The sequence below is a fragment of the Nymphaea colorata genome, chromosome 1 (assembly GCF_008831285.2).
Source record: "Nymphaea colorata isolate Beijing-Zhang1983 chromosome 1, ASM883128v2, whole genome shotgun sequence".
NCBI lineage: Eukaryota > Viridiplantae > Streptophyta > Magnoliopsida > Nymphaeales > Nymphaeaceae > Nymphaea > Nymphaea colorata.
The window spans coordinates 33,699,033-33,716,404 of record NC_045138.2 but is presented as its reverse complement, the minus strand read 5'-3'; the positions used below and the strand labels follow the sequence as shown (position 1 = coordinate 33,716,404).

Sequence of the window (17,372 nt, the reverse complement as noted above, 5' to 3'; positions counted from 1 at the left end):
TCCAGAATTCGTCAATGACTCCACATCCGAATCAGTAGTAGCCTTGATGCCGATTGCTCGCTTCCAGACTCATTCCTCGATTCTTGATCTCCGCTTGTGTTGAGTGGAGACCGATCATATTATGTGCGTCAGATCGTTGGCATCGAATGAGACTGTTATGGGAGGAACATTGCCGCCGAAGGTGATGTCTGCTAGGGCTGGCGAGGGCGAGTTCAAGGGCCAAGTCGTCTCGGTGAAGATCATCTCGAAAGTGAAGGTATGCCTTTTTGCTTGCTAGGCTTAGCAACGATAACCACGGTGAAATCTAATTATCGGGCTTTAATCTTTCGGAATTCTCGCTCTGATTTCCAAGTCCGTGGAAAAGAGGCGAGTTTTTTCTTTTTTTTCTCGTGTTTCCTACATCATGCTTATTGTTTCAGCTTGAACTGGAGACGAGGTCTGTGAAGTGATCCTTTCCCCAATGAACGAATATTATAAGAAGTAATTATTGGGATCCAGGAAGTGGCTTGTTTGAGTAAGAGCCTGCTATGTCCTTTTATTGGTCTCCTTCTAGCATGTGATTTATCTTCTCGTTGGGCATGATCTAGGTGGAACAATATGTCGAGCTCATTATTATGTTGCTCCTGAGTCCCTGACTAAGATTTTCCTATCCTTTTAACAGCTTATCTATGAAATTAGTCACTTAGGAGATTGTAAACTCATTGACCTGTGGACATTATTATTTGCGGTTTAATTTCTAGATTGAACTGTAATAAAGCCAGGTCGGGAGAATAAATGAACGAAATAGCAACTCTGGGTTGTTCTGCTCTCTCTCTCTCTCTCTCTCTCTTATTAAGAGGTTTCAAATGGAGGGCATGATGCAACAAGATTTTTTTTGGAAAGATTAATAATTTAAATCATTTCGTAAATGAGATCGAATGCATACGAAGGTGTTAGTAGAAGAAATTGTTCAATAGATTTATCATATGATAAATATGATTATACCTCAAATTCTTTATTCAGGCTTGTTTGATATGATTGGTTATTTGAAAAACAATTGGCTTTTCACTCTCATTGTCTGAGACCAATTATGTGCTTGGCTGTAGATTACAGATAGGGGAAGAACGTGGTCAAGGGCAACCTGATATGTGGTTTGGTCGAGAGCCTGGTACAACTCCGATAAGGTACTCTGATATAAATTTATTTTCATTGCAACTTGGATGTGATCCCTTCTCCTTTTCCCCAAGTGAGTCCATAAAGTCGTTCTATGAATCTTACGTCCTATTTCGCAACCTTGATGATATTGAAGTAAATTTTGAGGCCATTTGGAATTCTCTTACCTTTCTTTTTCTATATGATACTATTTTCCTTCTTTTCTTAAGTTCTTCTGGATGGTGCTTTCTTGTGTTCTTTATTTACTTATGTATTTGTGTTTTTCCACTATGTTTTTGGCAAATCGGAAAGGGGGTGAGTGCAGCCGGATGTATGGATGTATAAGGTTGCATGTAGATTCTGTGTTCATGAATGCATATATGGATACATAAGGTTGCATGAAGATCCCTAACAGATATTACTTTCAATATATAAATGTTTTAGTAAGGCATATGCATGATTGGTGCTTAATCTGAAGATTCTGAATATGGCTTGATAAGGACACCACATGCTTTTGGTCAGGCACCTCATGTTTAAATATGCCTCTGTAGTGAAGAATGCAGTCAGCTTTAGAGCTTGTGATCAGTTGATTCCAGCCCCTAGTGATGTCAATAAATAAGATTCAGAGCAGATGTAATTATTGGCAGATTTCCTAGTGGGACTCTGAGTTACATATCTTGAAGATGCAAGACACCAAGTTCAAAATTTTCATATATAGTCACATTCAGGTATTTAGTGGAATCTGTATTCCATGTCGAATTTGAATTTGATCACTGGTTGGATAGAGGCTATATCACCAAAACCCTTATGCACGGATTCAGAAGATAGTATCCAAATCATTGACATCGACCCATTACAAGATATCATATGACACCATTGACTAGAACAGTACTCCCACTAGCAGGGCCAGAAATATATTTATGGAAGAGCTTCGCATCATGAGCCTTGATGAAGTTTTGCCCTTACAAGTCCTTCAACTGAGCCTATCAGAGCAAACAATGAGATGAGAAGACACAAGGTGCTGAAGACCTCAAAGACTACCCACTGGGTACTCCATGATTTCACTCTTTTCTGCACCATGTACATCTCTATTGGGAAATATATGGCCAAAGGCCAGAAGTTGAGGGCACCCAAGATGCCCAACACTTGGTTGAAGAAAGGGAAGTACATGGCCAGTGCAACTGTGGAGACCACATACAGGGTTCTAAAGCATAGCCTGAGTAGTGTGACATGGTAAACTGGCAAGCGTGGTACGCCAATACAGAAATCCTTCTTCAGAAACGTCATGCTTTTGGGGAGCATCCTTTCTATTACTTTTTCAGCAAATGCAAACACTGGCTGACTGTATACCTGCAAAAAAAAAGAGAAAAAAGTCATCTTATGAAATTAACACTGATGGTAATCTAAAAACAGGGAAAAGAATGCACGCCTGTCGGCTGGTTTCTTTCATAAATTAAAAATTAACCAGTTTTAAGACTGATAGTAAACGTGCTTCCCTTCAGGCTCTGTCTCTCTCGGGGCTTAGAAGGATCATTGCCAGATTATATTAATAGAGATGCAGCAAGAGCGTTGAACTCTTTGAACGTTTCCAACTTAAAGGTCTCACGTCAAACCTCTAGGTGAGTGGAATTCCTGTTAACTAGCAATGAAGCTTCATCTTTCTAAAGGTAAAATCATGCATGATCCTGGTATCAATAGAAAGCGCCAATCAGAAAAACCGCAGGCAAGATATTTTGTTAATTTAATCACCAATGTCTCTTGGTAAGAATCTGACTGATAGAAATACGTGGGTTATATTTTCTTCACAAAGTCGTAAAAGGAAAAGATGAAAAAGCGAAGACCACTTGATGCCAGAGAATTAGATAGGCAATCCGCTAGTCATTGCATAATTACCAGTTTACATATCTTGAAGATGTGCTTATTAGTGTAGAATACCAACGATGTTATTTACCTGGTAACCACCAACAAGGTGCTATATGATGCATGCATTTGCAAAGTCAATAAGCCAGTAAGGCTCAAAGAATCCAAATCCAGTGAGAATGTTTCCTGGTGCATTATCCCCAAATGCCGCATAACCGAAGCACCCACAAGAAAGATAGAACAGTGTTGCTATGGAAATAGAGACAGCAGATGCTCTTTTCATTATTAAGTTCTCTGGAGGCTTGGACTTCAATGTATCCTACATTCAGCCAACAGTGACAAATTAGTCCAAAAACTGTAGTCTCCCACTCACAGTGAAAGCAAAATGACACCTTTACTGTGTACGAAGTTAGTCTGAAGCACGTCACCTGTATCTCTAGAAGGACAAAGGAATAAGGATATGAGAAAGCTATGTCTCCAAGGGCTTGAGAGACCTTCCATACTTTCTGCGTTGCGGTGGCTGTTTTAACTCCACTAATATCCCCATAGACGCTTTTGTTATCTGAAATACATCACTTTTGAACTTTCAGCAGAAGGAAGGACCATGCAGGCACACACACATACACATGCATGCATCCAGGCATAAGCTCAAACGACGTGAAACACACGTCTGCAAATATGCTGACACACACAAACATCACACGTGAAGGAATGTGAAACTCACCAATTACTCTAGCAATTCCAAGGCCTAATCCTATAGTAGAATAGAAGCCAGACATGATTGCAGCGACGGTAGAAAGCCAACTCATATTGTTGAAATCTGGGATGAGGGAGAAAAATATCTGAATCACCCCAAATATGATCATGTATAAAGAGTTCGAAAACTGGCAATCAGCATTATGCCCATTCAAGTGATAACAATTTGATTTCCTTATCGCCCTGCATAATTTACACAATACTGTTACTGTTGTCTTGGCTTAATATTATATATGTGAGAGAGAGAGAGAGAGAGAGACCTCATGCTCACTGCAGAAGTAAGGACATAGGCCACAGCAATTCCATACATATACAGATATTGCAGTAGCCCACACGCCCATATCTGATTTTTTCCTGAAATTAAACACCATTGGCGAACGAAAATGTGAATGAAGGCTTTCTCCATGATGAGCCTTAAATAGGAAATGAAAATAATGACTTCAGAGAAAATCTGGGAGGGGTTAGCAGCAGGTTATGGATGTGTACTAGACTCAAGTAAGCAGTCAAGAAGATGGTTTCGTAGGAACTTCCACCCGTTTGTCAACATAATTAGGCGGCCAATAAGTTACTATGTGTAAAACAATATTCCCAAAAATGTACAGGACAGGTACCAGATTACCTTTAAAAAGTGCTTTGCATATACAGGAGTTGTGACTTATCAGTCAATTGGACTACTCGTGACTGGTGCTTATAGTCTTCACATATCCGTCCACACGCGTGACATGAGGATGATGATGTGCTCGACCAATAACTTGGAGAAGTGTAATCTTAAATATGAGATTTAATTAATATTTCTCATAAAAACTTCTGTTCTATAACCTTCTTACTGGTCCAAATGCCACTACATGGAAACAAATTTTCCCTCTTAAAAAAGCCACGTGGGAATGTTTCTCGTAATTCCTTCGCTGACACATACAGTACAAATAAGAAAAACTCTCGGCAGACCATTAAATTACCATTAAGACCGTTGCTCACAGTGTCATGCACAATTTTATGATTACCTTGTTTTTTCACATAAAGAGGCTACTCAAAATTTAACTGTGGATGAAATTACTCATCCTATTCAAATTCACCTGAAATACAAGCTTGAAAAGATTTGATGAAAAGTTACCTAAGTTTACACGCACTGCATCCATGTAGGTCCGATTTCTCTTGCCGGTAACAGAGTCGGGTGATCTGTAACAATCTGAAAGCAGATGAGCAGAGACATAAGTGATGAAGGCGAAGACAACCATCGTCAAAGGTCCACCGATCCAACCAAGCTGGGCTACGCTCCATGGCAGTGAGAGCACCCCGGCACCAATTACTGCAGTTACTATGTGTGAGGTACATGACCACAGATTCCCTGCTTAGACAGATTGCCATGGTTAGTAACAGCTCCAGGAGTATTACAGCTCAGAGGCGATGAATGATAAATCCACTTCAGTTTGAAATCCAAGCTACTCCTATGTACAACTCCGAATAAAACTTTAGTTCCTTACTTTAAAGTTTAAATAGTGGTAATTTATATGCCACTTGGAACAAAACTAAGGGCGAACACAGAAAGCATGGAACTCCGTGTAAAGCCGCACCATGGCATATTGGCATGTGGGCCTCTGGTCTACATGAATCCTTTGAAAAAAATCATAGAGAACATAGAAGAGTTTTCATCATTTTATGGAGGTTGGAGATGGTTTTCTGCAATTTGTAACCATAAATGAAGCACTCTTAGCCAGCAAACAAGGCTTAAGCCATCATTCCTCGCCATACTCAACATTATGATAGCAATGACAGGCAAAGGAGATATATTTAATGGTGAAACCTAGAATGGTTACCTGTTCTTTTGGAGTGTTCATCATCCTCTGAAAGAATCCCCGCCGCGACTTCTGAATCAACCTTTCTCGTTGCACTCTCCATCTTTTGCACTCCCTAAGGGTCCGTTTGATGGGTAGGTGAAATTTAACGCAGTAAATTTACCATGGTAAATTTTTTTGGAAAAATTTATAGGATGAAATTTCTCTTTCTTCCAATCTAAGGCCCTGTTTGATGGGCAGGAAGAATTTACCGTGGTAAATTTAACCCTGTTTGATGCACAGGAAGAATTTAACATGATAAATTTAATCATGTTTGATGCACAGAAAGAATTGAACATGGTAAATATTAGTTTTTTGTATCTTAACCAGAAAACACAAAAAAAGCGATTATATTAGATATGAAACTCGTGCAACCTCCATGCACATAAACGAGGAAGCTTTCAGATATATAGGCGGTCGAGTCCACGAAGATTTGACAGGATAAAGTCTACCGCTGCCCAATATCCCTTTCTCTTCCAAAAATTTCGCAAAAGTCTTCGAGGATGTCATCTTACAAGAGCATGTATCAATCACGAAAAAGAAAGATGAATCACCCGCAGAAATGCACTTTTCATTGGCATTATAGAAGATGTCCCCCTCTCCCTACCCCAGGATCTAGTCTATTGAGGATGTGCCAAAGTCCCCTCTTTTTCCTTTTCCTGACAAGGCTGTTTGACGCCTAAGATGAACGGGAGATTTTCACATGCACATACAAACAAAGGAATATGCCCTTAACCATGATCTCATGTTAAATTACTGTAATAAAAGCGTACCTAAATTCATCTGAACAACTGGACGGTGAGATTGCAGTACCACTACCTTTTATATTATGAACAAATTTCAGATTCAACTCATCAAAGAATCCGTAATTGCGTACAGTATCTATACATTATAAAAATACTTCATATCATATTAAATAACATGATATCCCAAAACGCAATCATTTAATCGAACATGTACATTTGAAATTTCTCATTGACATATACCGACCCACCAAATGATCCTTACATAAGACACCCATCCATGATTTGAGTTCAAGTAAATAGCACTGCACTGATAGGAACCCAACTGAAACTGACACAGACCCTTCACTACTCAGCCAGTCTTACCATTTAACCTTCTAGGCTATACAAATCAAACATTAGATGATTAAGGACATACAACGTGGTCCACAGCGTTCATAAACATATAAAAACCACCCTTTTTAAAACCAAAGAAGACATATTAACAAATGTAAAAAACGCGGTTTAAAAGAAAATGAAAGTTGTATAAATGAATATGCCTCAAGCCCACCTGGGGTCCTCACGATTAGAAATGAGAAATGAGAAGAATGTGAGTGCAATTCTGGATCCAAATATCCAGATTCGGTAAGCAAGTAAAGTCCCATCACGATAAAGCCCAAACCTAGTGAGACATGAGGCGGAATATTCAACTCGGCGACCCAGTCCGTGTTTGATACGCGCTTCCACACTGTTGACAAACAGGATTCTCAGACGTGGTTGACGCTTCGCCTGCTCATTGGGTCACGCCCTCTCTAGACTCTAGTCTCTGCTACGCCGGTCGATCTCGTGTCCAAAGTCAGGCACCAAGTCGCGCGCATTTTTTCCACATTACGATGGAACACCGAATATGGGGGACGAATTACACTCACTGAGAATTGAATTCTTAAAGTACCCTGAGAAAGTTGTCTCGAACAAAAAAGACAACCAAGTGCTTAATTTTGATGAGACAGTTGTTGAAGTTTTCCAAGGACCAGATCCGTCTTCTATACGTATATCTCTCTCAATTGGAGCATTTTTTTTTTCTTGCAAAGAACCCCACCTATTCTCCCAGGGGATTGTTCCCAAAGAGAGAGAAAGATCCGATGAAATTTACTAAAAAAACAAAACCCGATGACAAGGCATCACCAATCTACAAGGGCAAAAAAAGTAGGAGAAAAATTAGCAAAGAAAACAAAAACAAAAACATGCAAAAACAGAACAAGAACAAAAAGCAAACGAGCAGGAGACGAGAGAGAGAGTGCCAATAAAATGATTCCATAGATCTACTTTAAATATAGAAGAGATTCATGCCATAAATTTGTCTTATTTGTGAGGTAGATTCATGGACCAATGAAAAACCATTCTCATTGTCAAACTGACCCTAAAATATTATCGACAGCCAAAACACTCACAAAGTGTTTGATGAACCTGCCCCTTGAAACACACAATAAATTATATCAAATGGCATCATTGGCTATTTGAAAAATGACTTTATTAACATTTATTTGAAATAATTACACTAAGATTTCACATCATGAAGCCCAACCAAGTTTGGCTCTTACAAGTCCTTCAACCGAGCCAATCAGCGCAAACAATGAAATGAGAAGACAGAAGATGCTGAACACCTCAAAGGCCACCCACTTGGTACTCCATGATCTCACCCTTTTCTGCCCCATGTACATCTCTATTGGAAAATATATGGCCAGAGGCCAGAAGTTAAGGGCACCTAAGATGCCCAACACTTGGTTAAAGTAGGGAAAGTACATAGCAAGTGCAACTGTAGAGATCACATACAGGGTTCTAAAGACCAGCCTGATTGGATTCAAATGGTAAACCGGCAGACACGGGAGGCACATACTGTAGTTCTTCTTTAGGAACGTCATGCTTTTGGGAAGAACTCTTTCTATTAATCCTTCAAAAAACGCAAACACCGGTTGACTGAATACCTGCAAATTGTACAATTGACAGATGAAATAAGAAGCGAAGTTTAAAAAAGAAAACAGCAAAAACAGATGGCCTCTTAACTTTTGCCTTGTCCCTCTCTCTGTAAAACTACCTACTTTCTTAATTCATGATCGAGCATCAGTAAGGAATAAGGAATACCACTTTAGAAGCAAATTAGAGCAGGTGATAGAAAGTACTTCACCTGGTAACCACCAACAAGATGCAACACGATGCAGGCATTTCCAAAGTCAACGAGCCAATACGGCTCATAGAATCCAAATCCAGTGAGAATGTTTCCAGGTGCGTCGTCCCCAAAAGCTGCATAACCGAAGCAGCCACAAGAAAGATAGAACAATGCTGTTATGGAAATGGAGACAACCGATGCTCTCTTCACTATTAAGTTCTCCGGAGGCTTGGACCTCAGGGTATCCTACAATCAGTTGGTTTACAACAAGTCAATATGCATGTGTATCTGGACTTCTAGTGACGATGAAATAAAAGTTCTTGATCAATTGACTTGAAGCACAAGTTCGGGTCCTCACCTGAATCTCTAGGAGGATGAAAGAGTAAGGGAAAGAGAAAGCTATGTCACCAATTGCTTGAGAGACCCTCCACACTTTCTGCGCTGTGGTAGCCGTTTGCACTCCTCTAATATTCCCATAAATTCTTTTATTATCTGAAACACATCATTTTTGAATTTTCAGCAGAAGGAAAGACTAAGGCTGTGCATTGCCCGACTTGGGCAAAGAAAAGCATACATGTGTCTATACTCATGCAACTCGTGCACACACCCACACTCACACATGCACATGCACATGCACCCGATAAACTTGAAACCCACCCACTACTCTAGCAATTCCAAGGCCTAATCCTATTGTAGAATAGAAGCCAGACATGATTGCAGCGACAGCAGAAAGCCAACTCATGTTGTTAAAATCTGGGATGAGGGAGCATAATATCTGAATCACCCCAAACAAGATCATGTAGAAAGTGTTCCCAAACTGGCAATCAGCATTGTGCCCATTCGAGTGATAACAATTTGATTTCCGTATAGCCCTGCATCAGCCACGTTGTGTTGAATTCAGAACCACATAAGCATGAGAAACAAATAAAGAAAAGAGAGAGTTTATGTAGACCTCATGCTCACTGCAGAAGTAAGGACGTAGGCTACAGCAATCCCATACATATATAGATATTGCAGTAGCCCACATGCCCATATCTGGTTCTTCCCTGAAAATTAACACAATAAGAAAAGAAAATGAGGAAACGTGCTTATTTCACTTTGAAAACATAACACCCCTAAGGACTCCAAACTCAGCAGCGCCTCAATCTGCAACGATTCGAACAACTTACCGACTCATGTCCCACTGCCCATCTTGTTATATATATATATATATATATATATAACATCGCCGACGTTTTAACAATAAGACGAATATTTTTAAGTAGACGGGTGGGGCTCGTGGTTGACAATCAACACCCGTTCAAAGGATTGACAAAGAGTCCAACAGGTCAGAAAGCGGATAGCAGATGATCACCAGGCCCATTGTTTCTGAAACGGACGAAAACCACAGGGTTAAGCTGCCATGCCAACTCCTCTGGCTTTCTGAAAAGGTGGCCAGGAGTTGACAGGAGAGGAGATGAAGACCCGCATGATCAACGGCTGCAAGCTCATATTACTTTGCGTTTCTTTTCATATTAGACCATGGTCATGTAGGCTTGGCAATTGGCATGTATCAGAAACAGCTCATTTTTGCTTTTATATTGTCAAAGATAAAATAATGGCAGACCGGCCCGGCCCGGCACGTAGTACCGATTCGTATACATTATATTAAGTTCAAGCGCGCATGACATGTGTGCTTGACCTAGATTGGTGTTCCGTTCATCTAATTAAGTACTGAGAACTCGATGAACCATTAGGACGTGCGCATATTGGTATATCTTTGGATCTACACACGGGAACAGCAACTTCAGAAAAACATTAATAAATATTTATAATGTGCTCTGATAATGACTCAAAACTATGATGATTTACTATTCCACAGCCACAACATTGTCATCATCAGTCATCACTATCATTATCATGACACTTGCTTAATGGCAAACTTTCCTTCTCGTCACAAAATTTTCCTATGTTTTCTTTTTCACTGACATTCTCCGTTTTAAATGTCGGTAGCACTCACATTTTGCCGGATATTTCAATGTAATTTATCTTTTTCTCATACATATGATAGTCAGTGTAAGGAACGATGGAATGGATGATCTAAATTCACATGAACTTGAATCAAGAGAGAAATGAGCAAATTTACCTAAGTTTACGCGCACGGCGTCCATGTAGGTTCGGTTTCTTTTGCCAGTGACAGAGTCGGGAGATCTGTAACAATCTGAAAGCAGATGAACAGATATATACGTGATGAACGCGAAGATCACCATGACTAAAGGGCCTCCGATCCAACCAAGCTGGGCTACGCTCCATGGCAGTGACAGCACCCCAGCGCCGATCACCGCAGTGACTATGTGAGCGATGCATGTCCACAAAGTCCCTGGTAAGACAGATCGCCACGGTCAGTGAGAGCTTAAACGGTACTAAAACCCAACCCATTGAAAATTAATCAGTCAGGCAAGTTAATGAAGAGCTATGACAGCGGCGTGGATGAAGAGTAGCTCACTTAACTAGCTTAGCGGATCGGACACAAGGCATTCAAGTTAAAAAGTATGTGCCTTCAATGTCTGCCAAGCCCCTGCTGCCAATTGCAGAAGAAAAAAGGGGTGCAGAGAGTGGTGAGTGATGTTAAGCTAAAGTGAAGGGAAAGAAGGGGAATTCGAGTTGCACAGAAACCCCACATAGTCGTATCTACACAAATTATACAATAGATGCTGCAGCATTTACAGAGATTGGAAATGGGTCCATTTCGTTACTAAGAGCCAAGAGGAAACGATTTTGACCACAAATAGAGTAAATGCATTCCATGATTCCACATTGCGGATTGCCTAATCGTATTTCAGCATCAGCGCACCAATGGGAGACATCGAACATGTCAAGCAGAACAGAAATAAAAAAAAAAAGGAAGTACCAGTTCTTTTACACTCCTCGCCATCTTCTGAAAAATATTTTGCAGCGACTTCCGCGTCAGCACTCTTCCCTTCAATCTCCATCTTTCTCAGCTGCCTAGTTGTAGTTGGGGGGCTGAGCCTCTCGGTTATAAATAGGCAGAAGAGTAGTTGGTGATATTTTGGGGTCAGGCTTTCGAAGGTCAAAGAACTCAAGAAGCCACCCACCGGAAAAAAAAGGCGGCGTTTGGTGGTTTTGGGTGTGGATAAGTAGACCACCGCAGAAGGGGCCCGATATTCTGCCGGGATCTCAGAAGAAGGTAAGAGAGCTTAAGGAATCCATTGTTTCGCTATCAGCCGTTGGATTCCTGTTGAAATTTGGTTTGAACTTTGAACAGAGTCCCCATGTTTCTACTGGCCTGGCCTGTGGTTCGAAACACATCTGGAAAGCGTGGATAAGCTGTCTGTCCTTGGCAGCATCCAAGACTTGGAGGTCCAAAAAACAATGTTTGGATGCGTATGATTGCAGGTGAAGAATGTCCCCGGACGCGCGCCTTAGAGGCGTGGCTGAAAAATTGTTTTAAGTTTTATCTTTGTAAACTGTAAAGTACTGTCATTTACTTATCCGCGTTGAGCATGAAAAACAAATTCTTATTAATCTTTTTCAGCAAAAAGTTTTCCTTATGTTTGTTTATGGAGTCACGAAAACGAAAAAGTTTGAATTCCCATTTCCCACGGTTCTCTATTCATTGTTTGTGGATTCACTTTCGGCCAGTTACCTGAATTCTAATTCTTGTAAGTTTCTTAAATCCGGATCGCTTTTCGTAAACTAAGTACAATAATTTCCAGGCGTTGAGCTTTAAACTAATTTTAGTTGCCACAGCATATTGCAAATGCCATGTATCTTTCTCTCCTACAACTCCTTTCCTATGTTTAGCAGACTTTACTGAATGGCCCTGCTCAAGGTGCATATGTAGATACAGATCACCTTTCGTCATTCAATCCTTTTTTACAATTATTGGATTACTCATTGTACTGCAGTATTAGCCCTCAATAGTGATAATAATTGATAAGATAAACGTTTGATGATTCGCGGGACTTGCTGTTATTCAATGTTTCAATTTTTCAGTATCGTCGTAAGCCCGTAATGTTGTTCCTTTTCTTGTTATGGTATTTGATTGTTCACTTGTTACTCTTACGGCTTTTCGGTTTTAGGGAGTTAAAGCATCCGCTGCTTAACGCTTGACTAGAGAATAGTATCTTACCTCTTAAACTTGCAAACTTTGACTGGAGAACAATATTTTGCATGAAAATTGGATATATATATATATATATATATATCGTGGGCGCAGAGGAATCTCTACAAGGAGAAACAGAGAAGCGATGCTTTGAAAATGAAAAGAAGGAAGTGTAAAGATGGTAAAAAATATGCAGGGTTTTGTAGGGAGCCATGAACCAAAGGCTACTAAGATGAGAAAAAGGTGACATAAGCGAGTGTGCTTATTCACCAAAGAGAAGCCGTTTTTTTTCCAGTCGTGAAAGAGACCTGACAACTGGGCGGTGCTGCCCTGATCCTCCTCCTCGTTCCAGAGAAGAGGAGCTCCGTGGATCGCTCCCTAGAAGTACCCCTAGGGAACAGGGGAATATGAATCTCCTTAGACTCGACACGCTCGATGGCTTGTGCTCTCTCGTTACCTCGCCCCAAGTATTCCAAGTCTACGAACGAGTGAGTACTATCTTTGTTGTCAGCCGCTGCTTCAAATCTTTGAGCGGGCCACTGTTGGAAGATTGCTGCAGGGATGTCCGAGCGACGATCAGATCAATCGAAGACTTCGGAATGGGCTGGACCTTCCCCAGCCTATTGCCACATCTGAAGTTCAAATTCGCAAGTGCTTTGTACGCTTCAGGAACAACTTTGACTTTCAGGGTTTGATGGATTTCAGGAAAGAAAAAGAAAGACTCTGATAAGATAACCAGGTTGCCGTGAGTAGGCAAGGGAAACTCGCTCCGAGGGTCAAGTCTCTCTATTCGGGAGCAGGGCAGTCCAAGAATGAACCAAACCAAATTGTTCTTTTATTGCTATTCCTCACAATCCTCGCATGGAGGTTCCTTTTCATTCCTTTTGAATGATGACGTCCAAGAAAGAGCGGTTTCATACTCTTATAGGACTAAGTCGAACATTTCTTGTTCGGACATAGGGTTACCAGAGCTTCGCTTTTCCCTGAAGCTTCGCTTTGTGAGTGCTTTGTTTATTCGAAGTATCCCAATGGTGTAACGCCGCCGACTTCATGGGAAAAAAAGGAGCACTTTGATCTCTTGTTTCGGAGAAATCCACCTTTCAACTAATTAACAGGTTGGCAGAAGTTCTTTCCTCACTAAACTAGTGAAGGTGATGAGATCGGCAAGGTTGTTAGCGGTGCAAAATCTAGCAAATTATGATCATGAATTAAATTGCGGGAGGCAGCGGCTTTAATGTCTTCTTAAGTTGAGTAAAATGATCTGTTGCGTCCACCAGCTTTGAACATTCCAACTATATATGAATATAGCAAGTGTCTAGGAACTAATCGGAGGAGCTGATGCCACTTTCGTTGATATATTGGCGAGAATTTTTATTTTAAAATGTTGCAGATTGTATCATTAATTTTTTAGTATACTTTGGTTTTTCTAATTGTAGCATGTGTTTCATATTTGTTCACATGACGTGCATGGATGTCATTCTAAAATAGTCGTTTTCCTTCCAAACTGTCACTTGGTGACTGTTAAATGTGCCAAATTGCAGTTTTTCTTTGTTTAAATCACATGTCCATGATATATTGCATTTGCCTTCTTCAACGCCTCTAGCCTTTAGAAGTGATAGGTTTGCCAAACCTATCAAATCTATGGTTTGGTGATCTCTGTGAGCTTAAGAATCCCATCTCCTTAGCTGCACAGTTTTGAAGTTTTTCTTTCACAAATTGTATCGTGAACTTTTTAGCATATTTTGGTTTTTCTGATTGTAGCTTGTACATAATACTTGTTCACGTGGCGTGTATGGGTGACACTCTAAAATAGCCGTTTTGCTTCAAAAATGTCACTTGGTGACTATCAAATGTGCCAATTTGTAGTTTTTCTTCGTTTAAATCACATTTCCTTGATCTATTATAGCCATCTTCTTCAAGCTCTCTATCCTTTAGAAGTGGCAGGTTGTCAAGCATATGGAATCTACGGTTTGGTGATCTCGGTGAGCTTAAAGATCCCTTTTCCTAAGTTGCACAGTTTTGAAGTATTTCTTTCACAACATATTTGCACGACCTAGGGGTGCTTTCTCCTTGTAGAGCTGCATTATTGGGGACTGATGAATTTTCAGCCACATTGACATCACTTTGATCAAGTGGCCTTCCCTCAACAACTTTGTCATTGATACTTCGCCTTAGCAACATCTTAGAAAGATCAGTCTGTGCCTTCTCTTTTTTTTTTTTTGTCACCATCGGAAAGGATGGAACCACCCCATCAGTTGTGGTTACCATCGCTTCTTTGAGGTGACAGCAATGATGACTGCAGTTTTTTGTTTCTTCTAATTTCCTTACTGGTTTACCTTTAAGAATTGGTTCTGGTGAATATTTCTTCTGGTTTACCTTTACTTCTACATATAGGTGGTTAATGAAGCTAAATTTTCATAATTAAATTTGGTTTTCTGCAGCTTGGTTTAATTACCAGTATACTAAGTGGGGGCTCCGTGAGGCGTATGCCCTTCGGAGCTCATTGTATGAAAGTTTAAATTAGTGGTTAAACTTTGGTGGATTTCGGTCTAGTTATCTAGGACAGCCCCACAGGACCCAGGTCACTGTCCCATAAATTTGTTAATTATATGCTTAGTGCCCCATGGAAAAAAAAAAAAAAAAAAATTCTGGCTCCGCCCCTTCAATTTATTTTGGCATTTCTGTATCCTGTTCGAGTGATATTCATAGTCCATGTTCGGTGTGCATCATTAGTTGTCATTCTGACTCACGTTTTGTAAACTGTTTTACCACTTAGTTGTCATCATTGGCACTCCCTTACATATTTGGTGATTTGCTTAACTAGACCATAGTTAGAGATTTGGCCTTACTGCAACCTGTTGCCAGTTTCTATGAATCTGGAGACATTGCATTCAAGGGAGCATATCTGGTGTGGCAGAAGATGCTGATTTTACTATTGCAGTCAGGGAAAGGCAGTATTTGCCAGAGGCATGACAGTTCATCCCGAATGTGAGTTAGAAGATGATTAACGAGTTTGTTCAAACTGAAGTTGCTCACTTGGTGTGGTTCCTCAAAATGAACAAAGCATGAGTCAATAATGAACCTTTTACGATTCACTTTTATTGGAAACCGTCAGCAACACGATAAAGTTTTTGGTTTTAGCAAGAAATGGAAATTCAGTGCCGTAGTGAATGATCTCCATCCAGCGAGAGAGAGAGAGAGAGCTTTGCGATTGTCGACAAGTTGAATCTGGAATTAATCCCACTTTCATAAGTTGAACACAGTAGTGGGATTTGTTTCCATGTCCACAAATTAGTTCTTGTGACAGAAGTCACCCTGAGAATTTAATTCTAAGAACCTAATTCATGGATTAGAGGGTCCTACAATGCCATAGGCATGGATACACTCTTAAGGAATAAATGAAAAAAGATGTATTTTTTGGCTGGGTACCATTACCATCAGTACGTGTGCATGTCTGTATGTACTTCCATCTTAGAATTCAGCAAAGACACAAGAAAGCGTCAGGAGCTTGAAATGTGGCTCAATTCAGGGCTCGTTGTGGATAAGTGCCATCGGTGCCAGACAAAAGATCTCAGCATTCAGCTCTTTACCAGCAGCAGGAACTCGAGGAAAGTAGTGGTCTTTGGGGATGGAAACATCAGGTTTTTTGTGTTAGTGCATATGAAAGGAAGCTCTTTCATAATTCAAATCTCTCGTTCATCTCCTTCCTATATCTTTGGAAAGATATCTCCAGCAGCAAACTCTCGTTATCGTATCTTTGGATAGAGGAGCAGCAGGGCAAAAATCTTGTCTTACCATTTTGTTCTGTTAACCATTTTTTCTGTAATTCCCTAATTTCCAGGGATCATAATCCATCGTGATATGTAAGGGAAGAATGGGCTGTATCTTGTAACTCTTTAAATAGAGTTCGTTCCTACTTGAACATAAGCAGCAAATAAGAGAGAAAAACAGAGCTTCCTGTTTCGTGGATGTAGGCTCTTAATGCCGAACCACTTAAATATTGAGTTGTTCCTTCTTCATGCCTTTACTTCCATGATAATTAACATTTTGCGCACGGAGAGAATCAGGCTGAATCTATTGTGCTGAATGGAATCTTTCACGATTTTTGTAGATGACACCGTCATGAGTTTTTTCCTGGCTGCCAACAACAAATGGACATGCTGGCTTAGATGATATCATGAAGTTAGTTTAACTGACTGCAATCTTAACTTGCTTAATGTTAAAGCTGGTAGCAGCAACGATTAATCTAAAGCAGCAACTATTTTCAGAAAGGAACAGCGCAAGCATAAATCGAACATGCAGCTTCATACACCTGTGAGATAGGTTCACGTTTGAAGGAGGTTAAAGTTGAGGCACAGTATTGTCCTATGGATGGATGGATTCAAGGGCTTAAGGTACATGGTAAGTTGGGAAAGAAAGGATTGACTTAGGATCTATCGTATGCTGATTTTTCACTTAACCACATTGGACTTCTTCAAAGAGCTACAGGACTTGCATTCTTCTGCTTGCTTGTTGCGGTCGCCCCCCTGTCATTTGCGTGGTTGATAAGAAGGAATGCTCGTAAGTGAAGGTTTTCTGGCTGCCAGCGGTCAGTAGTTGCTAATCTATCTTTGGCTTTTGCTGCTGCAATGGAGGACGTAGAAGCAAGAAAACCTGTTTAACATTTTTTTGGCTTAGATCGAAAAGATAGTGGGGAAGTCTTTGAACATAAATTTCAGTTGCAAATATTTCAAATATGAATCTAGGACTAGGAGTGTGCCTTTGTAAGTTACCCATTACTCTTGGTCCTTACAAGTAGA

At 40.3% G+C, this 17,372-nt stretch overlaps 2 protein-coding genes and 1 pseudogene across 4 annotated transcripts; 1 reads left to right on the top strand and 2 right to left on the bottom strand.

Annotated features, from left to right (window-relative positions):
* On the top strand, positions 1 to 1,793 carry LOC126409690 (uncharacterized). 3 transcript variants are annotated; one of them, XR_007572264.1, is made up of 3 exons: positions 1 to 256; positions 420 to 514; positions 1,086 to 1,219. XR_007572264.1 is itself a non-coding variant. In XM_050075554.1 (3 exons), exons 1-3 carry the CDS (start codon positions 122 to 124, stop codon positions 1,748 to 1,750), a joined length of 303 nt encoding a protein of 100 aa, XP_049931511.1. In that variant the 5' UTR covers positions 1 to 121; the 3' UTR covers positions 1,751 to 1,793. The 3 variants fall into 3 exon arrangements, 1 of the variants encoding a protein (XP_049931511.1); XM_050075554.1 differs by lacking the exon at positions 420 to 514 and adding an exon at positions 1,654 to 1,793 and having other exon boundaries at positions 1,093 to 1,163; XR_007572263.1 differs by lacking the exon at positions 420 to 514 and having other exon boundaries at positions 1,086 to 1,224.
* Positions 1,794 to 2,067: 274 nt separating this feature from the next.
* LOC116256122 (amino acid permease 3-like) lies at positions 2,068 to 5,643 on the bottom strand (annotated as a pseudogene).
* Positions 5,644 to 7,815: 2,172 nt separating this feature from the next.
* Positions 7,816 to 11,738, bottom strand: LOC116246265 (probable amino acid permease 7). Its single transcript, XM_031618042.2, has 7 exons — positions 11,359 to 11,738; positions 10,594 to 10,827; positions 9,421 to 9,514; positions 9,126 to 9,340; positions 8,827 to 8,960; positions 8,487 to 8,714; positions 7,816 to 8,286 (listed from the first exon to the last, which is right to left on the bottom strand). The coding sequence occupies exons 1-7, from the start codon at positions 11,438 to 11,440 to the stop codon at positions 7,873 to 7,875; spliced, it is 1,401 nt and encodes a 466-aa protein (XP_031473902.1). The 5' UTR covers positions 11,441 to 11,738; the 3' UTR covers positions 7,816 to 7,872.
* Positions 11,739 to 17,372: the final 5,634 nt, after the last annotated feature.